The sequence below is a fragment of the Salmo trutta genome, chromosome 40 (genome assembly GCF_901001165.1).
Source record: "Salmo trutta chromosome 40, fSalTru1.1, whole genome shotgun sequence".
NCBI classification, from domain to species: Eukaryota; Metazoa; Chordata; class Actinopteri; order Salmoniformes; family Salmonidae; genus Salmo; species Salmo trutta.
This window is the reverse complement of record NC_042996.1, coordinates 2257447-2282027: the sequence shown is the minus strand read 5'-3', so window position 1 is coordinate 2282027 and position 24581 is coordinate 2257447. Positions and strand designations below refer to the sequence as shown.

The following is a 24581-nucleotide window of genomic DNA, read 5'->3' as shown; positions in this document are numbered from 1 at the left end:
CCTTGTGTGGTAGGTTTTGTGGGTTTTGAAACTCTTATGTGTCATAACCACCCATAAAATATTGTAATATATGTCACAACAGGTCTAAACATATGTAACAGTGTTATGAGCATATTATGACAGGTTATGACAAGTTATGTCAGCTGTTATGACATATTATGACATGGTTATGACCCTAGATGTCAAGTAAAGTGTTACCGCATATTCATATATTTCCCCTTTCTGTAATACACGATTTCCAGGGTTTTGTTTGGGATACTCGGGTTGATGGTCACTAGCCTCGATGCTGTATGTTATGGATTAAACTCACATCTGTTGATAGTGTTTGATGCCAGACTGGAGATACAAGGACCGAGGACACACTGATTATTATTGTATTGTCTGAACACTGTGATTCTGTAGCAATGTCACTTACTTGTTGTTTGGACTTCCCACAAGCCTCTGGGGCTGATGTTTGCAGGACAGTTGTCTGCTGATTAGGATATAAGGCCAGTCAGACATTTTCTCTGGTTCTGTGCTGGAAGTATCTCCCTGTTGCAACTTGTAATAAACTGGATTGATTTTTTTGTTGCCTTTATCTATTACTTCTGTTTTGTTCATCTGTAAATTCTTCTTACGAGTCCCATCCACATATACTCCTCTACTTTTCTCATCAGCACTTCAATTCAACCACTCAAATGACAGCCCAGTCTTCAAAGACAGTGCTGTCCCTGGACTCTGAGGCGGTGTTCTCACTCAAAGATGGCATCAACTTTAAGAAGAGCCCAGATGATGGCAAGTGCTACATCATATACAAAGAAAATGGAGAGCTGAAGGCCTGCAAGAACCAATGCAAACACCAAGGAGGCCTGTTCATCAAAGACATAGAGGACTTAGATGGAAGGTAAGTAGACTTAAAGGGGAGGTTCAGGACTCTACAACTAAAGATAGTTGGAGTTTGTAGTGGCTGTTTAGAGAATACTGAACCATGGATTACAGTTTCTCCTGGCCCATAGACTACTTTCAGGCTGAGGAACCATCTAACATCAAGTTGAAAAATCCTGAACTTCTTCTTTAATACCGAGGCTTAGATATAACATATCTATTCAATGGGACTGAAAGGTTTTTCTGATACAGGACGGTCCGATGTACAAAACACTACTGGAAGCTGAACGTCTCAACTATGCAGTATGTGAACCCTCCCGACAGCTTCACACAGGATGAGCTGGGTAAGTTGAGCTGCCATTTCCTCAACCTGAAAGGTTATTGAATGGCTTTTGAATTAGTCTATTTGCCATTTTAGGTCATATGAAAGGGTATGTCTAATCTTTTGTGTTCTCTGACAACTTGTGTATATTTGTACACATTGTGTGATACTGATCATCAAATCAAATGTTATGTCACATGCTTCGGAAACAACAGATGTAGACTAACAGTGAAATGCTTACTTACGGGCCTTCCCAACAATGCAGAGAGAAAAAAAGATATATATATATTTTTTTAAATAACACAAGGAATAAATCCTCAATGAGTAAAGATAACTTGGCTATGTAACGTTACACGCGGTACCAGTACCGAGTAGATGTGCAGGGGTATGAGGTAATTGAGGTAGATATGTTCATATAGGTGAGATAAAGTGACTAGGCAACAGGATAGATAATAAACAGTAACAGCAGTGTATGTGATGAGTCAAAAGAGTTAGTCCAAAAAGGGTCAATGCAGATAGTCCGGGTCGCTATTGGCTAACTAACTATTTAGCAGTCTTATGACTTGGAGGTGGAAGCTGTTCAGCGTCCTGTTGGTTGAGTGCCCAGCTCCAGCTGTCCATTCCTTTGGCCGTCTAAAAATGACATGAGGAACACAGTGTAAATAATAAGTCAGATGTTTAATATGTCTATATGTACATTAAGATAGTCAAATAGAAGTAATTAATTTGATTACTCATCGGAAGAGTTTTGACTTTGGCTTGATTTTGCTAACGCAGACGTCGTGAAGACAGACGACGGTGGTCTTCAGCTCGAGGAGGTGATCGCCTGGGACCCCTGGTCGGTAGATCCCCAGGAGCCACAGGAACTGCAGGAGGGAGAGGTGACTGTGAGTACAGAGCGTCACACACACCACACACCCACGGCTGGACAGATCTGAGGCCTTTCCCAGTGGGCAAAACTGGTTGCAATTACATTATGACATCTTACATGATGTCATGGTCAGGATGGATACTGGTTGTATAAAGACGTTTTGTTATGGTCAGAAAAATATGTCTTGATCTGGTTGTGATCTTGGTCTCGTCATGAAAAAGATGTCTTCACCAGGCTGGTTGAAACTAATCTGGAACACATTCCCGTGTTGTTCAGTCACAAATTTGTGACAAGAACACAAACACTAGCTATGATCCAAGGCTAGTTAGTAATTACCCGGAGTGAATCAAATATTAGCCTTAAAATGATAACCGAGAGTTGTGTGTCTACAAAATCTTTGAATCATCTTTGATCTCATCACCACTTTAATAATGTGAGGTCTGAGGGTGTGTTCTCACCTGAAAGGCTGCAGTGCCAAGCTTTATAATGTGAGATCTGAGGGTGGGTTCTCACCTGAAAGGCTGCAGTGCCAAGCTTTATAATGTGAGATCTGAGGGTGGGTTCTCACCTGAAAGGCTGCAGTGCCAAACTTTATAATGTGAGATCTGAGGGTGTGTTCTCACCTGAAAGGCTGCAGTGCCAAGCTTTATAATGTGAGGTCTGAGGGTGTGTTCTCACCTGAAAGGCTGCAGTGCCAAACTTTATAATGTGAGATCTGAGGATGTGTTCTCACCTGAAAGGCTGCAGTGCCAAACTTAAGCCTGGGACACATAAGGGAGATGGGCAAAGGTTGAAAGCTTTCACCAACCGCCATCCAAGATTGTAGATGACGTATCGGGATAGACCTCCAATCACAGCCATGCCCAACAACAGTGCAGGACACATTGCTGGGACTCTGAGCGAAAGTTGGTCACAGATGACTTTTGACCATCTCCCCTGTGTTCATTTAAATTCCAGAAACGACAGTCCCAACTCCGACACCTCTGAGTTTTTCCCATATGGCCGACGGGCTATTTAAATCGGTGTGATTGATGATCAACCGCGCCGCACGCAAATCTAAAATGATAGCACGTCGGGCGACAAGATTCTCCACCCCAAACTCGACCTTCCTGTTCCTCCAGGTGACCTACCTCACCCATGCATGCATGGAGCTCCAGCTAGGGGGGAAGAAGATGATATTCGACCCCTGGCTGACGGGTCCGGCCTTCGCCAGGGGCTGGTGGCTGCTCCACGAGCCCCCTGCTGACTCCATGGAGAGGCTGTGCATGGCCGACCTCATCTACATCAGCCACATGCACTCCGACCACCTCAGGTATGTAGAGATGGTGCCTGTATGGAGGATGGTACAGGTATGTAGAGATGGTGCCTGTATGGAGTATGGTACAGGTATGTAGAGATGGTGCCTGTATGGAGTATGGTACAGGTATGTAGAGATGGTGCCTGTATGGAAGGTGGTACAGGTATTTAGAGATGGTGCCTGTATGGAGTATGGTACACGTATGTATAGATGGTACCTGTATGGAGTATGGTACAGGTATGTAGAGATGGTACCTGTATGGAGGATGGTACAGGTATGTAGAGATGGTACAGGTATGTAGAGATGGTACCTGTATGGAGTATGGTACAGGTATGTAGAGATGGTACCTGTATGGAGGATGGTACAGGTATGTAGAGATGGTACCTGTATGGAGTATGGTACAGGTATGTAGAGATGGTACCTGTATGGAGGATGGTACAGGTATGTAGAGATGGTACCTGTATGGAGGATGGTACAGGTATGTAGGGATGGTACCTGTATGGAGTATGGTACAGGTATGTAGAGATGGTGCCTGTATGGAGGATGGTACAGGTATGTAGAGATGGTACCTGTATGGAGGATGGTACAGGTATGTAGAGATGGTACCCGTATGGAGGATGGTACAGGTATGTAGAGATGGTACCTGTATGGAGGATGGTACAGGTATGTAGAGATGGTACAGGTATGTAGAGATGGTAGAATGAAATGGATTGATATAGGAGGATGGGCTCAGTGAAACTGGAAGGGAATTGATTGAAAGTATCAAACGCATCAAACACATCCAACATAACCATTACAATGAGCCCATTCTCCGCAATCTCCATCCACCAGCCACCACTGATTTCAATGTATTTATAATTTTGGTCCCACTTTAAACAAAGTATAAAGGTGTTATATAGCATGCATGACGTTTCTTAAGCACTACACAAATGCTTCACAGATAATCTATAAGCGTGTGTCATATTCTACAAATGGTATATAAAGGGTGGTGTATAAATGGTGTATAAACTATGTATGTTTATACACCATTTATAGAGTATGAGATAGGTTTATAGATGATATGTGAAGCATGTATGTAAGATATATTAAGCCATTATAAGTTGTACTTAGTTTAAAGTGGGACCCTAATTACGGAAGTAAGCAGAAATTTCGATTCCAATTTTCCTCATGAGGATGAGCATACAGAAGACAGGAAGTTTTAAGATAATTCCTGAAAATCTATTTTCAGCTACCCAACCTTAAAATCCCTCTCTGCGACAAGACCGGATGTTCCTATTTATGTTGGCGACACATCAAGGCCAGTGTTCTGGTAAGGGTTATCTATATACATATATATATATGTATATGTCACACATTAACATGGTTTTACAACCATAAAACAAATGAGGGTGTCACCTTTGTGGGTTTATGCTGTCCTCGTTTGAATCATGTTACAGGATGCTGGAGAAAAGTCAGGTGCAGCTGACAAATATCAACGTAGTTCCCTTTGGCATTTGGCAAAACGTAAGCATAAACAGCTCACTTTGTATGAACAGTTTATACAATACAGGAACCCCTGTCAAAAGGCTCTTCTTTAATGCCCTTCTCCTGTTGTTATCTCCGTCAGATTGATGAGCACCTCAGATTCATGATTCTGAAGGATGAAGTGCACCCTGAAATGGACACCTGTATCATTGTTGAATATAAAGGTAGTCTTCATGTCCTTTGTAAGAGCACATGGTGCTAGCTTCACCAGAGTCCTGGGTTCAATTCCTGCAGTCACTGGAAGTCACTTTTCATAAAAGGGTCTGCTAGGTGGTATATACACCGAGTGTACGAAACATTAGGAACACCTTCCTAATATTGAGTTGCATCCCCCTTTGCCATCAGAACAACCTCAATTGGACTCTATTGGCATGGACTCTACAAGGTATCGAAAGCGTTCCACAGGGATGCTATGCTGGCCCATGTTGACTCCAATGCTTCCCACAGTTGTGTCAAGTTGGATGGATTTATTTTGGGTGGTGAACCATTCTTGATACACACGGGAAACTGTTGAGCATGAAAAACCCAGCACGGCTACAGTTCTTGACACACTCAAACCGGTGTGCCTGGTACCTACTACCATACCCCCTTCAAAGGCACTTAAATATTTTCTTTCCCATTTACCCTCTGAATGGCACACACACAATCCATGTCCCAATTGTCTCAAGGTTCAAAAATCCTTCTTTAACCTGTCTCCTTCCCTTTATCTACACTGATTGAAGTGACTTTAACAAGTGACATCAATAAGTGATCATAGCCTTCACCTGGATTCACCTGGTCAATCTATTTCACGGAAAGAGCATGTGTTCCTAACGTTTTGTACAGTCAGTGTACAATCACAAGCAGGACACACATTCTGACTTTCATCCCACTTTATCCACCTACAGATTATACATCCATATAAAGATGGGTTCTATCAGGATAATTAAGCCTTATTGTTTTATTGAACATGCACATCCTGTCTGATTCAGGTCATTGTCAGTTCAGTAATAAAAAGTATCTGCCAGTGCCACTTGGTAGGCATACCTTATCTCATTTGACGGGTGCATCTGATTCTGGTTGTCCCACTCAGGTCATATGATCCTCAACACGGTGGACTGCACCAGGCCAAACTACGGCCGACTGCCCCACAATGTAGACCTGATGATGAGCGACTTTGCTGGGGGGGCGTCTGGCTTCCCCATGACCTTCAGTGGAGGAAAATACACAGGTGAGGTGGGCAGGTATACAGCGTCCAAGTGTACAGCCAGACAAATAACAGAGAAATGAATTGCTCCCTTGGGTTTCCCTTGCTATTGCCTGCACATGGAGTGAATCTCAATTGTATTTCCTCCCTCCTTATCTCCTCCTCAAAGCACATCGGAACAGATATGAGGTTCCTTCCCTCGGATGTTCTCCTCCAATGCATTTTGAGGAGGAGGCAAGGGGAGAGGAAGCGAGGAATCAAGGAAACAACTGAGATTTACTCATTGACTAGTGTCGCTTTCTCCCTGCAGAGAGCTGGAAAGCCGATTTCATCAAGAATGAAAGGAAGAAGCTCATGAACTACAAGGCCCAGCTGGTAAAGTCCTTGCAGCCCAAGATCTACTGCCCGTTTGCCGGTTACTTTGTCGAAGCACATCCCTCAGACAGGTATTACGAAACTTTTACTCTTTGTGTACAAATTCCGTTCTAGGTTCAGGTTAGGTTTTGACCCCTCTTATTGTTTCAATTTCAGTCACTCAGTATAATATGCATCCCAACTTGACATTGACAACTGACATACATTACCTGACAGGTACATTAAGGAAACTAACACGAAAAACAAAGCGGAGGAGCTCAATGCCCTGATCAAGAAGAGCGCTCCAGGCATAACAACATGGACACCCAAGCCAGGTGCTGTGCTCGATCTGGCCCTGGCTCTGATGAGCCCCAGCCGGTAGGTTTGCTCATCAATCAGCAAATCGTGTGTGTCCATGTCTGTCATATCAGTCCATACTCCATAGAAATGCCAACAATCATCAATAATCACAAATCACATTTTGGTGGTTGATGTTTCCCTCTGTTGTCAATATCATTATTACCTCACTTCCCTACATTTTCTACCATTATTACCCCACTTCCCTACATTTTCTACCATTATTACCCCACTTCCCTACATTGTCTACCATTATTGCATCACTTCCCTACATTGTCTACCATTATTACCTCACTTCCCTACATTGTCTACCATTATTGCATCATTTTGGTGGTTGATGTTTCCCTCTGTTGTCAATACCATTATTACCTCACTTCCCTACATTTTCTACCATTATTACCCCACTTCCCTACATTTTCTACCATTATTACCTCACTTCCCTACATTTTCTACCATTATTACCTCACTTCCCTACATGTTCTACCATTATTACCCCACTTCCCTACATTTTCTACCATTATTACCCCACTTCCCTACATTTTCTACCATTATTACCTCACTTCCCTACATGTTCTACCATTATTACCCCACTTCCCTACATTTTCTACCATTATTACCCCACTTCCCTACATTTTCTACCATTATTACCTCACTTCCCTACATGTTCTACCATTATTACCCCACTTCCCTACATTTTCTACCATTATTACCTCACTTCCCTACATTTTCTACCATTATTACCTCACTTCCCTACATGTTCTACCATTATTACCCCACTTCCCTACATTTTCTACCATTATTACCCCACTTCCCTACATTTTCTACCATTATTACCTCACTTCCCTACATGTTCTACCATTATTACCCCACTTCCCTACATTTTCTACCATTATTACCCCACTTCCCTAAATTGTCTACCATTATTGCATCACTTCCCTACATTGTCTGCCATTATTACCTCACAACCCTACATTGTCTACCATTATTGCATCACTTCCCTACATTGTCTGCCATTATTACCTCACAACCCTACATTGTCTACCATTATTGCATCACTTCCCTACATTGTCTGCCATTACTACCTCACAACACTACGTTGTCTACCTTTATTAGCCCACTTTCCTACATTGTCTACATTATGTTCTCTTTCTACATTCTGTTTTTTCCTACATTATTTCATTCATTTTTAATGTTGTTACCCAGGTAAAATGCACTTTTAATCATGTATGACTTGACTATAACCACAGGAAAGCCATCACCGACCCTCCGTCCGGGACAAACATCTATAAGGACAGTTGGGACTTTGATTTGTACGTGGATGAACTGAACAGGGCCATCACCGCTGAGATATTTAAACATAAAAGCTGGATCCAATTTTATTACAACTGGGCAGGGTTTAAAAACTACGATCTAGTTGTCCGGGTAAATATTGTAGTTCATATAAAAGTCCTCACAGCTTTTAGTGCTCAACTGCCCATCTACAAGCTGACTCTTGGGGTGGATTCATTAGTCGTTGACTGTTGCAAAACAGTTGGTCTGTTGCAAAACGTTTTTCAACAGAATCCGATTACCGTTTACTCTTGGAACCAAGTGGAAGCCTGAATTTGTCCAATAGAAACTCTCGTTTCATTGCAAAATGTTTTCCGTTTGGACTAACCGGTCTAGACCAAACTTTTTGCAACAGTCTGCAATTTAAGAATACACTCCTGGTAACTCCTGACTCGCATTCAGTAGGCAGTAGAAACATGCAAGGAAAATTAGTTATTGGACAATCTATCAATAGACGATATCTATTTTAAAATGTATCTCGGTTTTGTACCGACTGAACGCGACCCCTTCCATTCACTTCCTCTCTCTGTAGATCTCTGGAATGTTTAAAACATGTACGGACGCTCCCACGGACACAGACTAAGCCTATTCCTGAATTTAAACAAATTAAACGCTCAATGGAGAATCTCTGTCGATTTTGTTTTTTGGGGGGGTCCAGGACTAGGCTTAATCTATATCCAGGAAACTGCCCTTGGAGCAGCTGATTTTGGCTGCTTGGATTGCCAGATGGGCAGGGTTGACACTTTAGGGACTATGACCCTTGGTTCCATTGTGCCAGGCAAGTTCAATCAATTTCAAAAATACATTTTTAACCCAAATCTGGTGGGTTCGAGGGTTAAAATTAGAAGACATCTTTTCCAATTCTTCTCATGCTTATGCTACTTTTTTATTTTACTCTGGGAATTCTATAGACTCTGGGAATTCTATAGACTCTGGGAATTCTATAGACTCTGGTGATTCTGTATATTTATTCTGGTTATTCATATTCTAGTTATCTGATATTTATCATAACTGCAGGTCAGTGAATAACGCAAATTGTTTGAATTCCAACTAAACATAGCCTATCTGTCGTTTGCAATATGTTTTTAAGGTCATTGAGACAGATGAGGACTTCATTCCGATAGACAATGGCTACAACTATCTGGTGGACTTCATGGATCTCTCCTTCCCTACTCAGAGGCCCACTAGAGAGCACCCTTATGAGGAGGTGAGCATGGCTACAACACCTGCTCACCTATATATTATTAAGTACACTGCACTCCACTTGAGAAGGATCAAAACAAACATTGTGGAGCAGGTACATAGCATGTTACAAATCTGTCATAAGGGTGGCAGGTAGCCTAACAGTTCAGAGCACTGGGCCAGTTACCGAAAGGTTGCTGGTTCAAATCCCTGAGCTTACTATGTGAATAATCATTTGATGTTCCCTTGAGCAAGGCACTTATAGTGCATTCAGAAAGTATTCAGACCCCTTTTCTTTTTCCTTGTTACAGCCTTATTCTAAAATAGATTAAATTTAAAAAAAGCAAAAAGAGGTTTTTAGATTTTTTTTTTGCAAAAGTAAAGAATTTATAAAATGCCTTTTTTACACAAGTATTCAGACCCTTTGCTATGAGACTCAAAATTGAGCTCAGGTGCATCCTGTTCCCATTGATCATCCTTGAGATGTTTCTACATCTTGATTGGAGTCCACCTTTGGTAAATTCAATTGATTGGACATGATTTGGAAAGGCACAGACCTGTCTATATAAGGTCCCACAGTTGACAGTGCATGTCAAAGCAAAACCAAGCCATAAGGTCAAAGGAATTGTCCGTAGAGCTCCGAGACAGGATTATGTCGAGGCACAGATCTGGAGAAGGGTACCAAAATATTTCTGCAGCATTGAAGGTCCCCTAGAACACAGTGGCCTCCATCATTCTTAAATGGAAGACATTTGGAACCACCAAGACTCTTCCTAGAGCTGAGGTACCTAAAGGACTCTCAGACCATGACAAACAAGATTCTCTGGTCTGATGAAACCAACATTGAACTCTTTGGCTTGAATGCCAAGCGTCACATCTGGAGGAAACCTGGCTTTGGGACAAGTCTCTAAATGTCCTTAAATGACCCAGCCAGAGCCCGGACTTGAACCCGATCGAACATCTCTGGAGAGACCTGAAATAGCTGTGCAGCGATGCTCCCCATCCAACCTGACAAGAGAAGAATGGGAGAAACTCCCCAAATACAGGCGTGCCAAGCTTGAAATATAATACTGAAGACACGCACTGGACTCTTATGATCACCCGGCTACGCATGCCTCTCCCTAACGTCACCATACCTTGTCCATTGCTGTTTTGGTTTGTAACTATTGTTTTATTTCACTGTAGAGCCTCTAGCACTGCTCAAAACGCCTCGGCTAACAATTTAGTTCCACCTCCCACACACGCAGTGACATCACCTGGTTTAAATGCTATTTCTAGAGACAATATCTCTTCCATTATCACTATATGCACAGGTTTACCACCACCATATTCACATCCTACTATACCTTTGTCTGTACATTATACCTTGAATATATTCTACCGTGCCCAGAAATCTGCTCCTTTTACTCTCTGTTCTGAACGTGCTAGACGTCCAGTTCTGTTAGCCTTTAGCCGTACCCTTATCCTAGTCCTCCTCTGTTCCTCTGGTGATGGAGAGGTTAATCCAGGCTCTGCAGTGTCTAGCTCCACTCCCATCCCCCAGGCTCTCTCATTTGTTGACTTCTGCAACTATAAAAGCCTTGGTTTCATGCATGTTAACATTAGAAGCCTCCTCCCTAAGTTTGTTTTATTCACTGCCCTAGCACACTCATAATCCGGTTGTCCTAGCCGTGTCTGAATCCTGGCTTAGGAAGACCACCAAAAACCTTGAAATTTCCATTCCTAAATTTAACATTTTCCGACAAGATAGAACTGCCAAAGGGGGCGGTGTTGCAATCTACTGCAAAGATAACCTGCAGAGTTCTGTCTTACTATCCAGGTCCGTACCCAAATAATTCGATCTCCTACTTCTAAAAATGAACCTTTCCAGAAACAAGTCTCTCACCGTTGCCGCTTGCTATAGACGACCCTCTGCCCCCAGCTGTGCCCTCGACACCATATGTGATTTGATTGCCCCCCATCTATATTCTGAGCTCGTGCTGCTAGGTGACCTAAACTGGGACATGCTTAATTAACACCCCGGCCATCCTACAATCTAAGCTTGATGCCCTCAACCTCACATAACTTATCAATGAACCTACCAGATATAACCCCAAATCCGTAAACACGGGCACCCTCATAGATATCATCCTAACTAACTCGCCCTCCAAATACACCTCTGCTGTTTTCAACCAAGATCTCAGCGATCACTGCCTCATTGCCTGCATCTGTAATGGGTCTGCGATCAAACGACCACCCCTCATCACTGTCAAACGCTCCCTAATATACTTCTGCGAGCAGGCCTTTCTAAACGACCTGGCCGGGGTATCCTGGAATGACATTGACCTCATCCCGACAGTAGAGGATGCCTGGTTGTTCTTTAAAAGTGCCTTCCTCACCATCTTAAATAAGCATGCCCCATTCAAAAAATGTAGAACCAGGAATAGATATAGCCCTTGGTTCACTCCAGATCTGTCTGCGCATGACCAGCACAAAAACATCCTGTGGCGTTCTGCATTAGCATCGAATTGCCACCGCGATATGCAACTTTTCAAGGAAGTTAGGAACCAATATACACAGGCAGTCAGGAAAGCTAAGGCTAGCTTTTTTAAACAGAAATTTGCATCCTGCAGTACAAACTCAAAAAGGTTCTGGGACACTGTAAAGTCCATGGAGAATAAGAGCACCTCCTCCCAGCTGCCCACTGCTCTGAGGCTAGGAAACACTGTTACAACCGATAAATCCACTATAATTGACAATTTCAATAAGCATTTCTCTACGGCTGGCCATGCTTTCCACCTGGCTACCCCTACCCCGGTCAACTGCCCGGCACCCTCCACAGCGACCCGCCCAAGCCCCCACCATTTCTCCTTCACCCATATCCAGATAGCTGATGTTCTGAAAGAGCTGCAAAATCTGGACCCCTACAAATCAGCCGGGCTAGACAATCTGGACCCTCTCTTTCTAAAATTATTTGCCGAAATTGTTGGAACCCCTATTACTAGCCTGTTCAACCTCTCTTTCGTATCGTCTGAGATTCCCAAAGATTGGAAAGCTGCCGCGGTCATCCCCCTCGTCAAAGGGGGAGACACTCTAGACCCAAACTGTTACAGACCTATATCTATCCTACCCTGCATCTCTAAGGTCTTTGAAAGCCAAGTTAACAAACAGATTACCGACCATTTTGAATCACACCGTACCTTCTCCGCTATGCAATCTGGTTTCAGAGCCGGTTATGGGTGCACCTCAGCCACGCTCAAGGTCCTTAACGACGTCATAACCGCCATCGATAAGAGACATTACTGTGCAGCTGTATTCATCAACCTGGCCAAGGCTTTCGACTCTGTCAATCACCACATTCTTATCGGCAGACTCAACAGTCTTGGTTTCTCAAATGATTGCCTCGCCTGGTTCACCAACTACTTCTCTGATAGAGTTCAGTGTGTCAAATCGGAGGGCCTGTTGTCCGGACCTCTGGCAGTCTCTATGGGGGTGCCACAGGGTTTAATTCTTGGACCAACTCTTTTCTCTGTATACATTAATGATGTCGCTCTTGCTGCTGGTGATTCTCTGATCCACCTCTACGCAGACGACACTATTCTGTATTCTTCTGGCCCTTCTTTGGACACTGTGTTAACTAACCTCCAGACGAGCTTCAATGCCATACAACTCTCCTTCCGTGGCCTCTAACTGCTCTTAAACGCAAATAAAACTAAATGCATGCTATTCAACCGATCATTGCCCGCACCTGCCCGCCCATCCAGCATCACTACTCTGGACGGCTCTGACTTAGAATACGTGGATAACTACAAATACCTGGGTGTCTGGCTAGACTGTAAACTCTCCTTCCAGACTCATATTAAGCATCTCTAATCCAAAATTAAATCTAGAATCGGCTTCCTATTTCGCAACAAAGCATCCTTCACTCATGCTGCCAAACACACACTCGTAAAACTGACCATCCTACCGATCCGTGACTTCGGCGATGTCATCTATAAAATAGCCTTCAACACTCTACTCAACAAACTGGATGCAGTCTATCACAGTGCCATCCGTTTTGTCACCAAAGCCCCATACACTACCCACCACTACGACCTATACGCTCTCGTTGGCTGGCCCTCACTTCATACTCATCGCCAAACCCACTGGCTACAGGTTATCTACAATTCTCTGCTAGGTAAAGCCCAGCCTTATCTCAGCTTGCTGGTCACCATAGCACCACCCACTCGTAGCACGCGCTCCAGCAGGTATATCTCACTGGTCACCCCTGAAGCCAATTCCTCCTTTGGTCGCCTTTCCTTCCAGTTCTCTGCTGCCAATGACTGGAACGAACTGCAAAAATCTCTGAAGCTGGAGATTCCCATCTCCCTCACTAGCTTTAAGCACCAGCTGTCAGAGCAGCTCACAGATCACTGCACCTGTACATAGCCCATCTGTATACAGCCCATCTATCTACCTCATCCCCATACTGTATTTATTTATTTATTCTGCTCCTTTTGCACCCCAGTATCTCTACTTGCACATCCATATTTTGCACATCTACCATTCCAGTGTTTAATTGCCATACTGTAATTACTTTGCCACCATGGCCTATTTATTGCCTTAATTCCCTTATTTTACCTAATTTGCACTCACTGTATATAGACTTTTTGTTTTCTTTTTTTCTACTGTATTATTGACTATGTTTTGTTCATTCCATGTGTAACTCTGTGTTGTATGTGTCTAACTGCTTTATTTTTTCTTGGCCAGGTCGCAGTTGCAAATGAGAACTTGTTCTCAACTAGCCTACCTGGTTAAATAAAGGTGAAATAAAAAAATTTAATAAAAAAATATTCAAGGCTGTAATCACTGCCAAAGGTGCTTCAACAAAGTAAAGGGTCTGAAGACATATGTAAATGTGACATAATTTGTATTTTTTATTTAATATATTTACAAAAATGTCTAAAAAGCTGTTATTGCTTTGTCATTATGGGGTATTGTTTTAGTTTATTTTTGTCAATATTAGAATAAGGCTGTAACGTAACAAAATGTGGAAAAAGTCAAGGGGTCTGAATACTTTCCGAATGCCCTGTAACCCTAATTGCTACTGTAAGTCGCTCCTGACTTTTCCCTGGACTCATGTCATTCTCATGAGGTGAAGTCTGTACAAGGCACAGACACAGAGATGACAGGCTACTATGCATAACTTCAGGGCTTTGAATGTGTGGTTGGCAGATGCAAATCTGATGCAAAGCTGTTTTCAGGTGAAGATAATTGTTGCTGGATTAAATGCAGTGCTTGATAAGTACAGTGCTTTCAGTATTGGTTTGGGGATGCTTTGCTGGCTCAGGACCTGGACGACTTGCCTTAATAGAAGGAACCATGAATTCTGCTCTGTATCAGAGAATTCTACAGTAGAATGTCAGGACATCCATCTGTGAGCTGAAGCGCAGCTGTTTCATGCAGCAAGACAATGACACAAAACACACGATCAAGTCTACATGTAAATGGCTAAAAAGCAACAAATTTGAAGTTTTGGAATGGCCTAGTCAAAGTCCAGACCTAATCCCAATTGAAATGTTGCAGCAGGACTTGAAACGAGCAGTTCATGCTTGAAAACACACAAATGTTGCTGAGTTAAAGCAGTTCTGCATGCAAGAGTGGGCCAAAATTCCTCCACAGCACAGCGATGTGAGAGACTGATCAACAACTACAGGAAAGATTTGGTTGCAGTCAATGCCGCTAAAGGTGGCACAACCAGTTATTGAGTGTCAGGGGGCAATTACTTTTTCCCTCAGGGGAATTAGGTGTTGCATAACTTTGTTAATTAAATAAATAAAATAAATATAATTTTTTTTGTTATTTCTAAACTTAGGTGCCCTTTATCTAATATTAGGTTTGGTTGAAGATCTGATAACATTCAGAAGCAAAAATAGAGAAAATCAGAAAGGGGCAAATACTTCTTCACGGCACTGTACATGGGTAAGTCTCTAAGAGCTTTGCACACCTGGATTGTACAATATTTGCCCATTATTTTTAATTCGTCAAGCTCTGTCAAATTGGTTGTTGATCATTGCTAGACAGCCATGCCATAGATTTTCAAGCTGATTTAAGTTAACTTTAACCAGGCCAATCAGGAACATTCAATGTCATCTTGGTAAGCAACTCCAGTGTATATTTGGCCTCTTGTTTTAGGTTGTCCTGCTGAAAGGAGAATTTCTCTCCAAGTGTCTGTTGGAAAGAAGACTGAACCAGGTTTTCTTCTAGGATTTACATTTTTACATTTTTATTCATTTAGCAGACGCTCTCTTCAAACATTATTATTATTTATTTATTTTTCGTACTGGCCCCCCGTGGGAATCAAAACCACAACCCTGGCGTTGCAAACACCATGCATTGCAAACACCATGCTCTACCAACTGAGCTACAGGGAAGGCGATTTAGCCAGTGCTTAGCTATATTCCGTTTCTTTTTATCCTCCCTAGTCCTTGACGACGGCAAGCATACCCATAATGTGATGCAGCCACCACCATGCTTGAAAATATGAAGAGTGGTATTCTGTGTTGCGTTTTCTCCAAATATTACACTTTGTGATCTGGACAAAAAGTTAATTTCTTTGCCACATTTCTTGCAGTATTACTTTAGTACCTTGTTGAATTTTTTTTTATTCTACAGGCTTCCTTTTCCCTCTGTCATTTAGGTTAGCATTGTGGAGTAACTACAATGTTTTTTATCCATACTCAGTTTTTCCCATACAGCCATTAAACTCTAACTGTTTTAAAGTCACCATTGGCCTCATGGGGAAATCTCTGAGTGGTTTCCTTCCTCTCTGGCAACTGAAGGGCGCTTCTATCTTTGTAATGACTGTGTGTATTGATACAGCATCCAAAGTGTAATTAATAACTTCATTATGCTCAAAGGGATATTCAATGTTTACTCCCCCCCCTCTACCAATAGGTGCTAGTCCGCTGGTCTTTGTGGTTGACTCTGTGCTTGAAATTCACTGCTCGACTGAGGGAACTTACAGCTAATTATATGTGTGGGGTACAGAGATGGGGTCGTCATTTAAAATAATCATGTTAAACACTATTGCACACAGTGAGTCAATACAACTTATTATGTGACTTGTTAAGCACATTTTTACTCCTGAACTTATTTAGGCTTGCAATAACAAAGGGGTTGAATACTTGTTAATTTATTTTTAATTCATTTGCAAACATTTCTAAAAACAAAATTCCACTTTGACATTATGGGGTATTGTGTGTAGATCAGTGACACAAAAATGAAATGTAATCCATTTGTAATTCAGCCTGTAACACAACAAAATGTGGAAAAAGTCAAGGGGTGTGAATACTTTCTAAAGGCACTGTACACTGCAATCCACTTATGAGAAGGATCAATACAAAATGCAACTGCTTCTAGGGGTCAAACATTATGGGACAGAAACATACCATGTTACAAATCTGTCATAAGAATAACATTTCCCTGGACTCATGTCATTCTCATAAGAGGTGAATGCTGTACGAGGCACAGACACACGGAGATGGCAGGCTACTATGCATAACTTCAGGGGTTTTGAATGTGTTGTGGTTGGCAGATGCAAATCTGATGCCAAGCTGTTTTCAGTTGAAGAAAGTTGTTACTGGCTCAGTTCTCACTACTGCCTTAAGTGTAAGGCTGGATTACCGAACGGGCATACAGGGCAAAATGTGTAGAATAGCATGAGATGAGCTATAAAACAGCAAAATGTGTAGAATAGCAGGAAATTCGATTTAACATGGCAAAATGTTCTGTCATAAGAGCCAAATGTGTAGAATAGCATTAAATGAACTGTAAAACAGCACATTTTTCTCTCTGCCCCATGGCAAAATGTGTTGAAATGCAAGAAGTTAGCTGTTTGGCTGGTGGTAGGTGCCCCGGTGTCCAAAATGCTGTAGCCCTGCTTAAATGCCAACATGCTTTTAAAGGAACTGCCATTAATATGCAAGTGAATCATTCGTTTGTTTTTCCATTTCATGTAACTTGATTGGACTGAGAGATAGACAGTGTACTACTTTCTCTTCTGTAAAGATCAAGAACAGGATCGGAGTCATGAGGCACGTGGTGAAGAACGGACTTCTTTGGGACGATCTGTATATCGGCTTCCAGAACCGTCTGAGCAGAGAGCCAGATGTCTACCACCACCGGTAAGCCCTCGTCTCCTCACCTTCCCTCCTTTGCTTCCTTCCTCCCTTACCAGACGTCTACCACCACCGGTAAGCCCTCGTCTCCTCACCTTCCCTCCTTTGCTTCCTTCCTCCCTTACCAGACGTCTACCACCACCGGTAAGCCCTCGTCTCCTCACCTTCCCTCCTTTGCTTCCTTCCTCCCTTACCAGACGTCTACCACAACCGGTAAGCCCTCCTCTCCTCACCTTCCCTCCTTTGCTTCCTTCCTCCCTTACCAGACGTCTACCACCACCGGTATGCCCTCGTTTCCTCACTTTCCCTCCTTTCCTAACTTACCAGACCCAGGCATCTACCACTATCAGTAAGCTCTCGTACCGTTATGAAGTCTATTGTATTGCGTTTCTGTACACTAGAGCAACGATTCTCAACTGGTGGGTCGGGAGCCTAATATTGTACCTGTCTTGGTTATTTGTCCAGGTTCTGGAACCACTTCCAGACAGAGTTGCCAGTCGCTGGGCCGGACTGGGACTTGTTCCTACAGCAGGTGCCATCATACCAGAGGTCTGCTGAACCCCAGGGAATCCAAACAAAAAGTGGCTCTGCTTGTACATTGTCTTAGAAAAAGCAAGCTATACTGTCTCATCAGAACCAAGCTTTGTGTATCCAATAATGAATAAGAAGGGCTGCTCTCCCTGTCACTGTAGGCACCACCAACCTTCCTGTGCTACTGAAATTAGGAAAAAGGGACGAGGCTGACGATATTTCATTTCCGAATTGGTTAATTTACGGCTCATTTTCAAAAGAAATTCATGTAATGGTGAAATCTATTAGCATAGCGTCTATTGTTGCTTGGCAGGTCTGTATGTAGGGGACTAGTACCAAAAAATAGGAAAATATATGCACTCACTACTATGTCGCTCTGGATAAGAGCATCTGCTAAATTACTAACATGTAGAATGTAAATGTGAATAAACTTTGTATCATTGATTAATTATCATGTGTATTATGTGATTTTGGAGGTGTGCTGACAATGCATTTGTTATTTGTCCAATATCTATTAATTGAACACAATTTTGTTTGTTTTTTCATAAAAAAATAAAATAGGTTAGGGTTAAGGGTTTGGTTAACTTCTTAGGGCTAGGGGGCAGTATTCGGCAGTTTGGATGACTGAGGTGCCCAAAGTAAACTGCCTGTTACTCAGGCCCAGAAGCTAGGATATGCATATGTATGGTAGTATTGGATAGAAAACACTCTAAAGTTTCCAAAACTGTTACAATAATGTCTGAGAGTATAACAGAACTGATATGGCGTCTGCAAAATGACTAACATGTAGAATGTGGATATGAATAAACCTTGTATCATTGTGCTGACAATGCATTTGTTATTCGTCCAACGGCTATTAATTGAACATAATTTAGTTTTTGTTTTTTCAGAACCCAAACTTTTTTTTTTAAGGGTTAAGATATTGTTAGGGTTAAGTTAATGTTAGGGGTTAATGTTAGGGGTTTGGTTAATGTTAGGGCTAAGTTAATGTTAGGGTGAAGGGTTTGGTTAAGGTAAAGCTAGTTTTAGATTTTGGCTAGTAGGGCTGTGAATGGGACGCTGGTCAGAGAAGTCAGCTTAGTCATTTATGAATGTACCGTTATGAAGTATATTGTATTAGGCTGCTGTACACTGTGGCTCAACAAGAATTTGTCAACTTTAAATGTTATGAACTGTTATGTGTGATTTCAATGTACCTGACAACCAAGTTCCCCTGGGAGAAATCTAGTTATTCTAAGTTATGAGTAAGGCCCGATACATGGAATATATAGCTTCTCAAAAGTAACTCAGTCCTCCAGAAATTATTTAAAAAACAAAAATACTTTATCTGTTGCATTGAGTGATAGAAATGTAAGATACTGTGACAAAGCTACCCAGAGTTACTGTTTGCCTGAAGAGTGATGAGAAGTTCACAGAACTGACTCAATAGGAGAAGTTCAGAAAACCACAGCCTTGCTGAAGTCATGCACACACACGTGTAACAGTATAGCTTCCGTCCCTCTCCTCGCCTTGAACCAGGGACCCTCTGCACACATCAACAACAGTCACTCACGAAGCATCGTTACACATCGCGCCACAAAAGCCACGGCTCTTGCAGAGCAAGGGGAACAACTACTTCAGGTCTCAGAGCGAGTGACGTCACCCGATTGAAACGCTATTAGCGTTCACCAACGCTAACTAACTAGCCATTTCACATCGGTTACACACGCACACACACACACGCTCCAGTAAATTCAAACAGAACTGCTGAATTCTCTCGTTCACACACATGAATAAGGGAAGTTAAGCTAAGCACAATACCACAGTTCTTCCTAGCCTTACAGGATCCTAGAAAGACCGTAACACTCTCTAGTTATCGCTCTAGATAAGTCTTGCCCTGTATCTTCCTCTCTGTCTCTCTCCCTTTTCAAGAATGATATGAAATTACCCTAATCTCCTTGATGAGTTGGATGCCACCATCACCAAGGCTTTCCCACTGGCCACAGATGTCAGGATTTAGGTTAAAAGTTGGGTGGGAAAAAAATATGAAATGTGCTTATGTTGACTTTTTGCAAATCCTATCAGTTTTCCACGTTGATTCAACATCACATGGATTTTTTGGGGTTGAAATGACGTGGAAACATCATTGATTCAACCAGTTTCTGCCCAGTAGGTTACCTCCATCTTTTGCCAGTTTATTACACTACTACATGGTATAGACTCACTAGTACACAACATTTCACAATAACTTCCTTCCTCATCACCATCCAGCAGTAAAATATGCAGACGTCTCAGTTCCAGTTTGACACAAGCTGCTTTACTGAGAAAGGAGATGTGATGTGAGATGTTTGTGTCCTGTCCTGGTTCAATCATCTGTACCTGGGGCAGCTACTGCTGCAGGGATTGCTGCGGGCTGTGATTTTCCTGGGCTCATCTGTCCCTAATATCGAGTCCTCAGAGTACAACCCCTTTCCTGGCATCACCAACAAGAAGTTCATCGACGACTGTGTGAGGATACACAACGACAACCGATCCTCTGTGAATCCACCAGCCAGAAATATGCTCTACATGGTAAGCAGTGAGGCAATGAGAGCATGCAACACTGTGAATTCTCAAGTCAAAACTCAGCAATACCATAATATAGCTAATACTGGTTCCATGTAAATCATTCAGAATTGGATTGTTTTAGCAGATGGAAAAGTGACAATTACGAATATGCAATTCGCAATATATGCAATACGTGAATACATTGAATAGTGCTTCAGCGCTTCCTAAAGCAACAACAATGCTTATAAACATTGCCTTGGAGTAGGCTATAGTGGAATAAGACAGGGCTCTACGCTGTCCTTTTTTACAAGGAGCATGTGTGCGCCTAAGTTGAAAAATGTAGGCGCACACAAAGAAATATAGGAGCACAATGAAAAATTTGAGGTAAGGTGATAAAGCTAGAATCCTACATTTTTCGAGGCGCTCCGGTGCTCCTAAATAAACATTCCATGTCGCAGACAAAATATGTAGACGCATAGGCAAGTAAAATGGTCGCACTGTAGAGCCCTGTAAAACAATGTTAGAATGAAAGGAGGACAGGCCACTCAGATCCATAGAGGTGTGTAATCAGTCTCACATCACATATTTTTTAGACACCCACTAACTTGGTTGTATTTTTTTTCTCAAGACGTGGGATGAGGGCTTGGCCATCACTGCAAGGGCCTGGGCAAGACACTGATTTCCAGCACAACATCTACCTGAAAGAGGTCAGACGGGTCCACCTTGTCTTCTCCTCCGTGGGAGAGAACATCTGGGCGGGATACCCGCCCTCCACGTTCTCCGTCATGCGCGCCATGGATTTATGGGTCAGGGAAGTGAACTATTACTCATGCCAAAGCAATGCGTGTAGACAATGAAAAATGTGTGGCCACTACACACAGGTACGTGTCCTCTACTGTAGCATCACTGCTAAAAACCATCAAAACGACAAAATGCAGTTATAGCGTTGGGCCAGTAACCAAACGGTTGCTAGTTCAAATCCCCGAGCCAACTAGGTTAAAAATCTATTGATCTGTCCTTGAGCATGGCACTTAACCCTAATTGCACCAGGGGCGCCGTCAATAATGGCTGATCCCTGGCCTTGACCGCACTCTCCGAAGCTGTCTCAGGGAGCGTGGGATATGCAAAAAAACACCTATTTCACACCACACAGGTTACACACAAATAAGCACCCACTATTTGACCTATTGTAAAAAACATTGGTATAAAGGGGAAACTCAATATTTCATCATCTTTGCCAACTGTATGTTTGCTTGCATTCCCAGGTTGTATGGGCGACAAGCTACAAGGTTGGGTGCGCCGTCCAAATAAGCCCGAATCGTGTCGACAGGACTTCGTTTTCTGATAAAGAGGGAGCCATATTTGTTTGTAACTATGCCGAAGCGTAAGTCAGACTGAATACACATATTACATTTACGAAGCATAAGGCAGACTGATTTCATTTGGTATATCTGTGTATTCAAATTGTATTGGTCACATATACATATTTAGAAGATGTTATTTGCAAGTGTAGCGAAATGCTTGTGTTCCTAGCTCCAACAGTGCAGTAATATCTAACAATTCATGTACACTTAAAGGAAAAATTCCACCTAAAAACTACTTTGGTATTTGTTTCATTAGTCCATTGTATATATAGACCCAAAAAGTGTTACATGTCAGCAATTTCAAGATACAGTCGGAAGTTTACATACACCTCAGCCAAATACATTTAAACTTGTTTTTTCACAATTCCTGACATTTAATCCTAGTAAAAATTCCCTGTCTTAGGTCAGTTAGGATCACCACTTTATTTCAAGAATTTGAAATGTCAGAGGTGGTGTAACTAAGTCAGGTTTGTAGGCCTCCTTGCTCGCACACACTTTTTCAGTTCTGCCCACAAATTTTCTCTGGGAATGAGGTCAGGGCTTTGTGATGGCCACTCCAATACCTTGACATTGTTGTCCTTAAGCCATTTTGCCACAACTTTGGAAGTATGCTTGGGGTCATTGTCCATTTGGAAGACCCATTTGTGACCAAGCTTTAACTTCCTGTCTGATGTCTTGAGATGTTGCTTCAATATATCCACGTAATTTCCTTACCTCATGATGCCATCTATTTTGTGAAGTGCAGCAGTCCCTCCTGCAGCAAAGCACCCCCCAAAACGTGCTGCTGCCACCTCCGTGCTTCACGGTTGGGATGGTGTTCTTCGGCTTGCAAGCCTCCCCCTTTTTCCTCCAAACATAACGATGATCATTATGGCCAAACAGTTCTATTTTTGTTTCATCAGACCAGAGGACATTTCTCCAAAAAGTACAATCTTTGTCCCCATGTGCAGTTGCAAACCATAGTCTGACATTTTTATGGCGGTTTTGGAGCAGTGGCTTCTTCCTTGCTGAGCGGCCTTTCAGGTTATGCCGATATAGGACTCGTTTTAATGCGGATATAGATACTTTTGTACCTGTTCACTCCAGCATCTTCACAAGGTCCTTTGCTGTTGTTCTGGGATTGATTTGCACTTTTCGCACCAAAGTACGTTCTACGTTCATTTCTAGGAGACAGAACACGTCCCCTTCCTGAGCGGTATGACGGCTGTGCGGTCCCATGGTGTTTATACTTGCGTACTATTGTTTGTACAGATGAACATGGTACCTTCAGGCGTTTGGAAATTGCTCCAAAGGATGAACCAGACTTGTGGAGGTCACCAAAAATGTTTTTGAGGTCTTGGCTGATTTATTTTGATTTTCCCATGATTTCAAGCAAAAAGGCACTGAGTTTGAAGGTAGGCCTTGAAATACATCCACAGGTACACCTCCAATTGGCTCAAAGTGTCAATTAGCCTATCAAAAGCTTCTAAAGCCATGACATCATTTTCTGGAATTTTCCAAGCTGTTTAAAGGCACAGTCAACTTAGTGTATGTAAACTTCTGACCCACTGGAATTGTGATAGTGAATTATAAGTGAAATAATCTGTCTGTAAACAATTGTTGGAAAAATTACTTGTGTCATGCACAAAGCGGATGTCCTAACCGACTTGCCAAAACTATAGTTTGTTAACAAGAAATTTGTGGAGTGGTTGAAAAACGAGTTATAATGACTCCAACCTAAGTGTATGTAAACTTCTGACTTCAACTGTATATGACTTCCAAAATACAGAAATGCGGCCGATATGATGCATTTTGCACCATAAGATTCTGCGTTGTGCATCATATGATGCAAAATGAATAATTTCTGGAACACCTGGGGATTTTTGAAAGGTTATTGGAATTATGCAACTTTGCACACATTTTTTTTTTTGCCCAAGAGAAAGTACAAAGTCTAAGATGCTCTGATTTTAGAAATATGGAAACATTTTGGATAAATTAAAAGGATGTGCATTGCTTTCTCCAGGGGAAACGTGGTTGGGATGTTACCATACCAGAACGGGTTGGAAGAATGCAGCTCGTGAGGGTGCAAACAATCAATGCCAGGCCAAGCTCTGCCGTGAGTCTGTCAGCTACCATTTCCCACACCCAATAAAATACCAAGATGCAGGACAACCCTGCGATGGTCTGAATGTTCAACATATTCCTTCACAACACCACCAATACTCTTTCCCTTGTGCATGCTACACATTCAACACCACCCAATACCATTTTCCATTTGTGACATAACAAAGCTGCCATATTGTCTTTCCTCTTTACAGACAATCCAAAACGAGATGAACAGAAAAGTATGTTTTGAATAAGCAAACCTTCATTTAAATGATCTTCCTAAGCCACAATGGCAGAATGTGTTCTTTGTGACCTACAGCAGCCTTTACTTTACTCATCTGTGTACAGGTTACAGATGGACCCCCGACTGGGACCCCACCCTGGCCACATGTGGCCCCTGCTGCATGGCCATATTGGCCATCCGACCCCTGGACCTTCTCCTCGCCTTTGTCGCCGCATTTGGAGTACACAGATTGTACCCAAGCATATTTTTTTTACGAGTAACTGAGAGGTTTAGATTGATTGACCTGCACTGACGTTCTCATTGTTGTCATGCCTTTCTCAATGTGGTCCTGTCTTTTTAAAATTCCTGCAGAGCCTCAAACCAAACTCCCATTGTGGTACAATAAAGTGAACTACTACTAAAATGTA

General features: G+C 42.3%; 1 protein-coding gene, 1 long non-coding RNA gene and 1 pseudogene across 3 annotated transcripts in view; 2 read left to right on the top strand and 1 right to left on the bottom strand.

The window, feature by feature from the left end:
* LOC115180355 (cytidine monophosphate-N-acetylneuraminic acid hydroxylase-like) overlaps positions 1-18404 on the top strand; it is a 22410-nt gene extending 4006 nt beyond the window's left edge. Inside the window, exons 2-15 of one of the 2 annotated variants that reach the window (XM_029742402.1) lie at positions 657-883; positions 1117-1208; positions 1964-2073; positions 3179-3369; positions 4583-4663; positions 4791-4857; positions 4961-5042; positions 5951-6088; positions 6375-6510; positions 6656-6796; positions 8023-8197; positions 9195-9311; positions 17315-17430; positions 17890-18404. In XM_029742402.1, the coding sequence (XP_029598262.1) occupies positions 678-883; positions 1117-1208; positions 1964-2073; positions 3179-3369; positions 4583-4663; positions 4791-4857; positions 4961-5042; positions 5951-6088; positions 6375-6510; positions 6656-6796; positions 8023-8197; positions 9195-9311; positions 17315-17430; positions 17890-18031 (1794 nt within the window). In that variant the 5' untranslated portion in view covers positions 657-677 and the 3' untranslated portion in view covers positions 18032-18404. Of the gene's footprint in view, positions 1-185; positions 884-1116; positions 1209-1963; positions 2074-3178; positions 3370-4582; positions 4664-4790; positions 4858-4960; positions 5043-5950; positions 6089-6374; positions 6511-6655; positions 6797-8022; positions 8198-9194; positions 9312-17314; positions 17638-17889 lie in introns of those variants that run through there. The other variant, XR_003873060.1, reaches the window with a different exon arrangement.
* Positions 1721-3276, bottom strand: LOC115180356 (uncharacterized). The gene is made up of 3 exons (XR_003873061.1): positions 3188-3276; positions 1921-2052; positions 1721-1819 (listed from the first exon to the last, which is right to left on the bottom strand). It is a non-coding gene; the product is annotated as an uncharacterized LOC115180356 (long non-coding RNA).
* On the top strand, positions 18082-24581 carry LOC115180113 (GLIPR1-like protein 1; annotated as a pseudogene).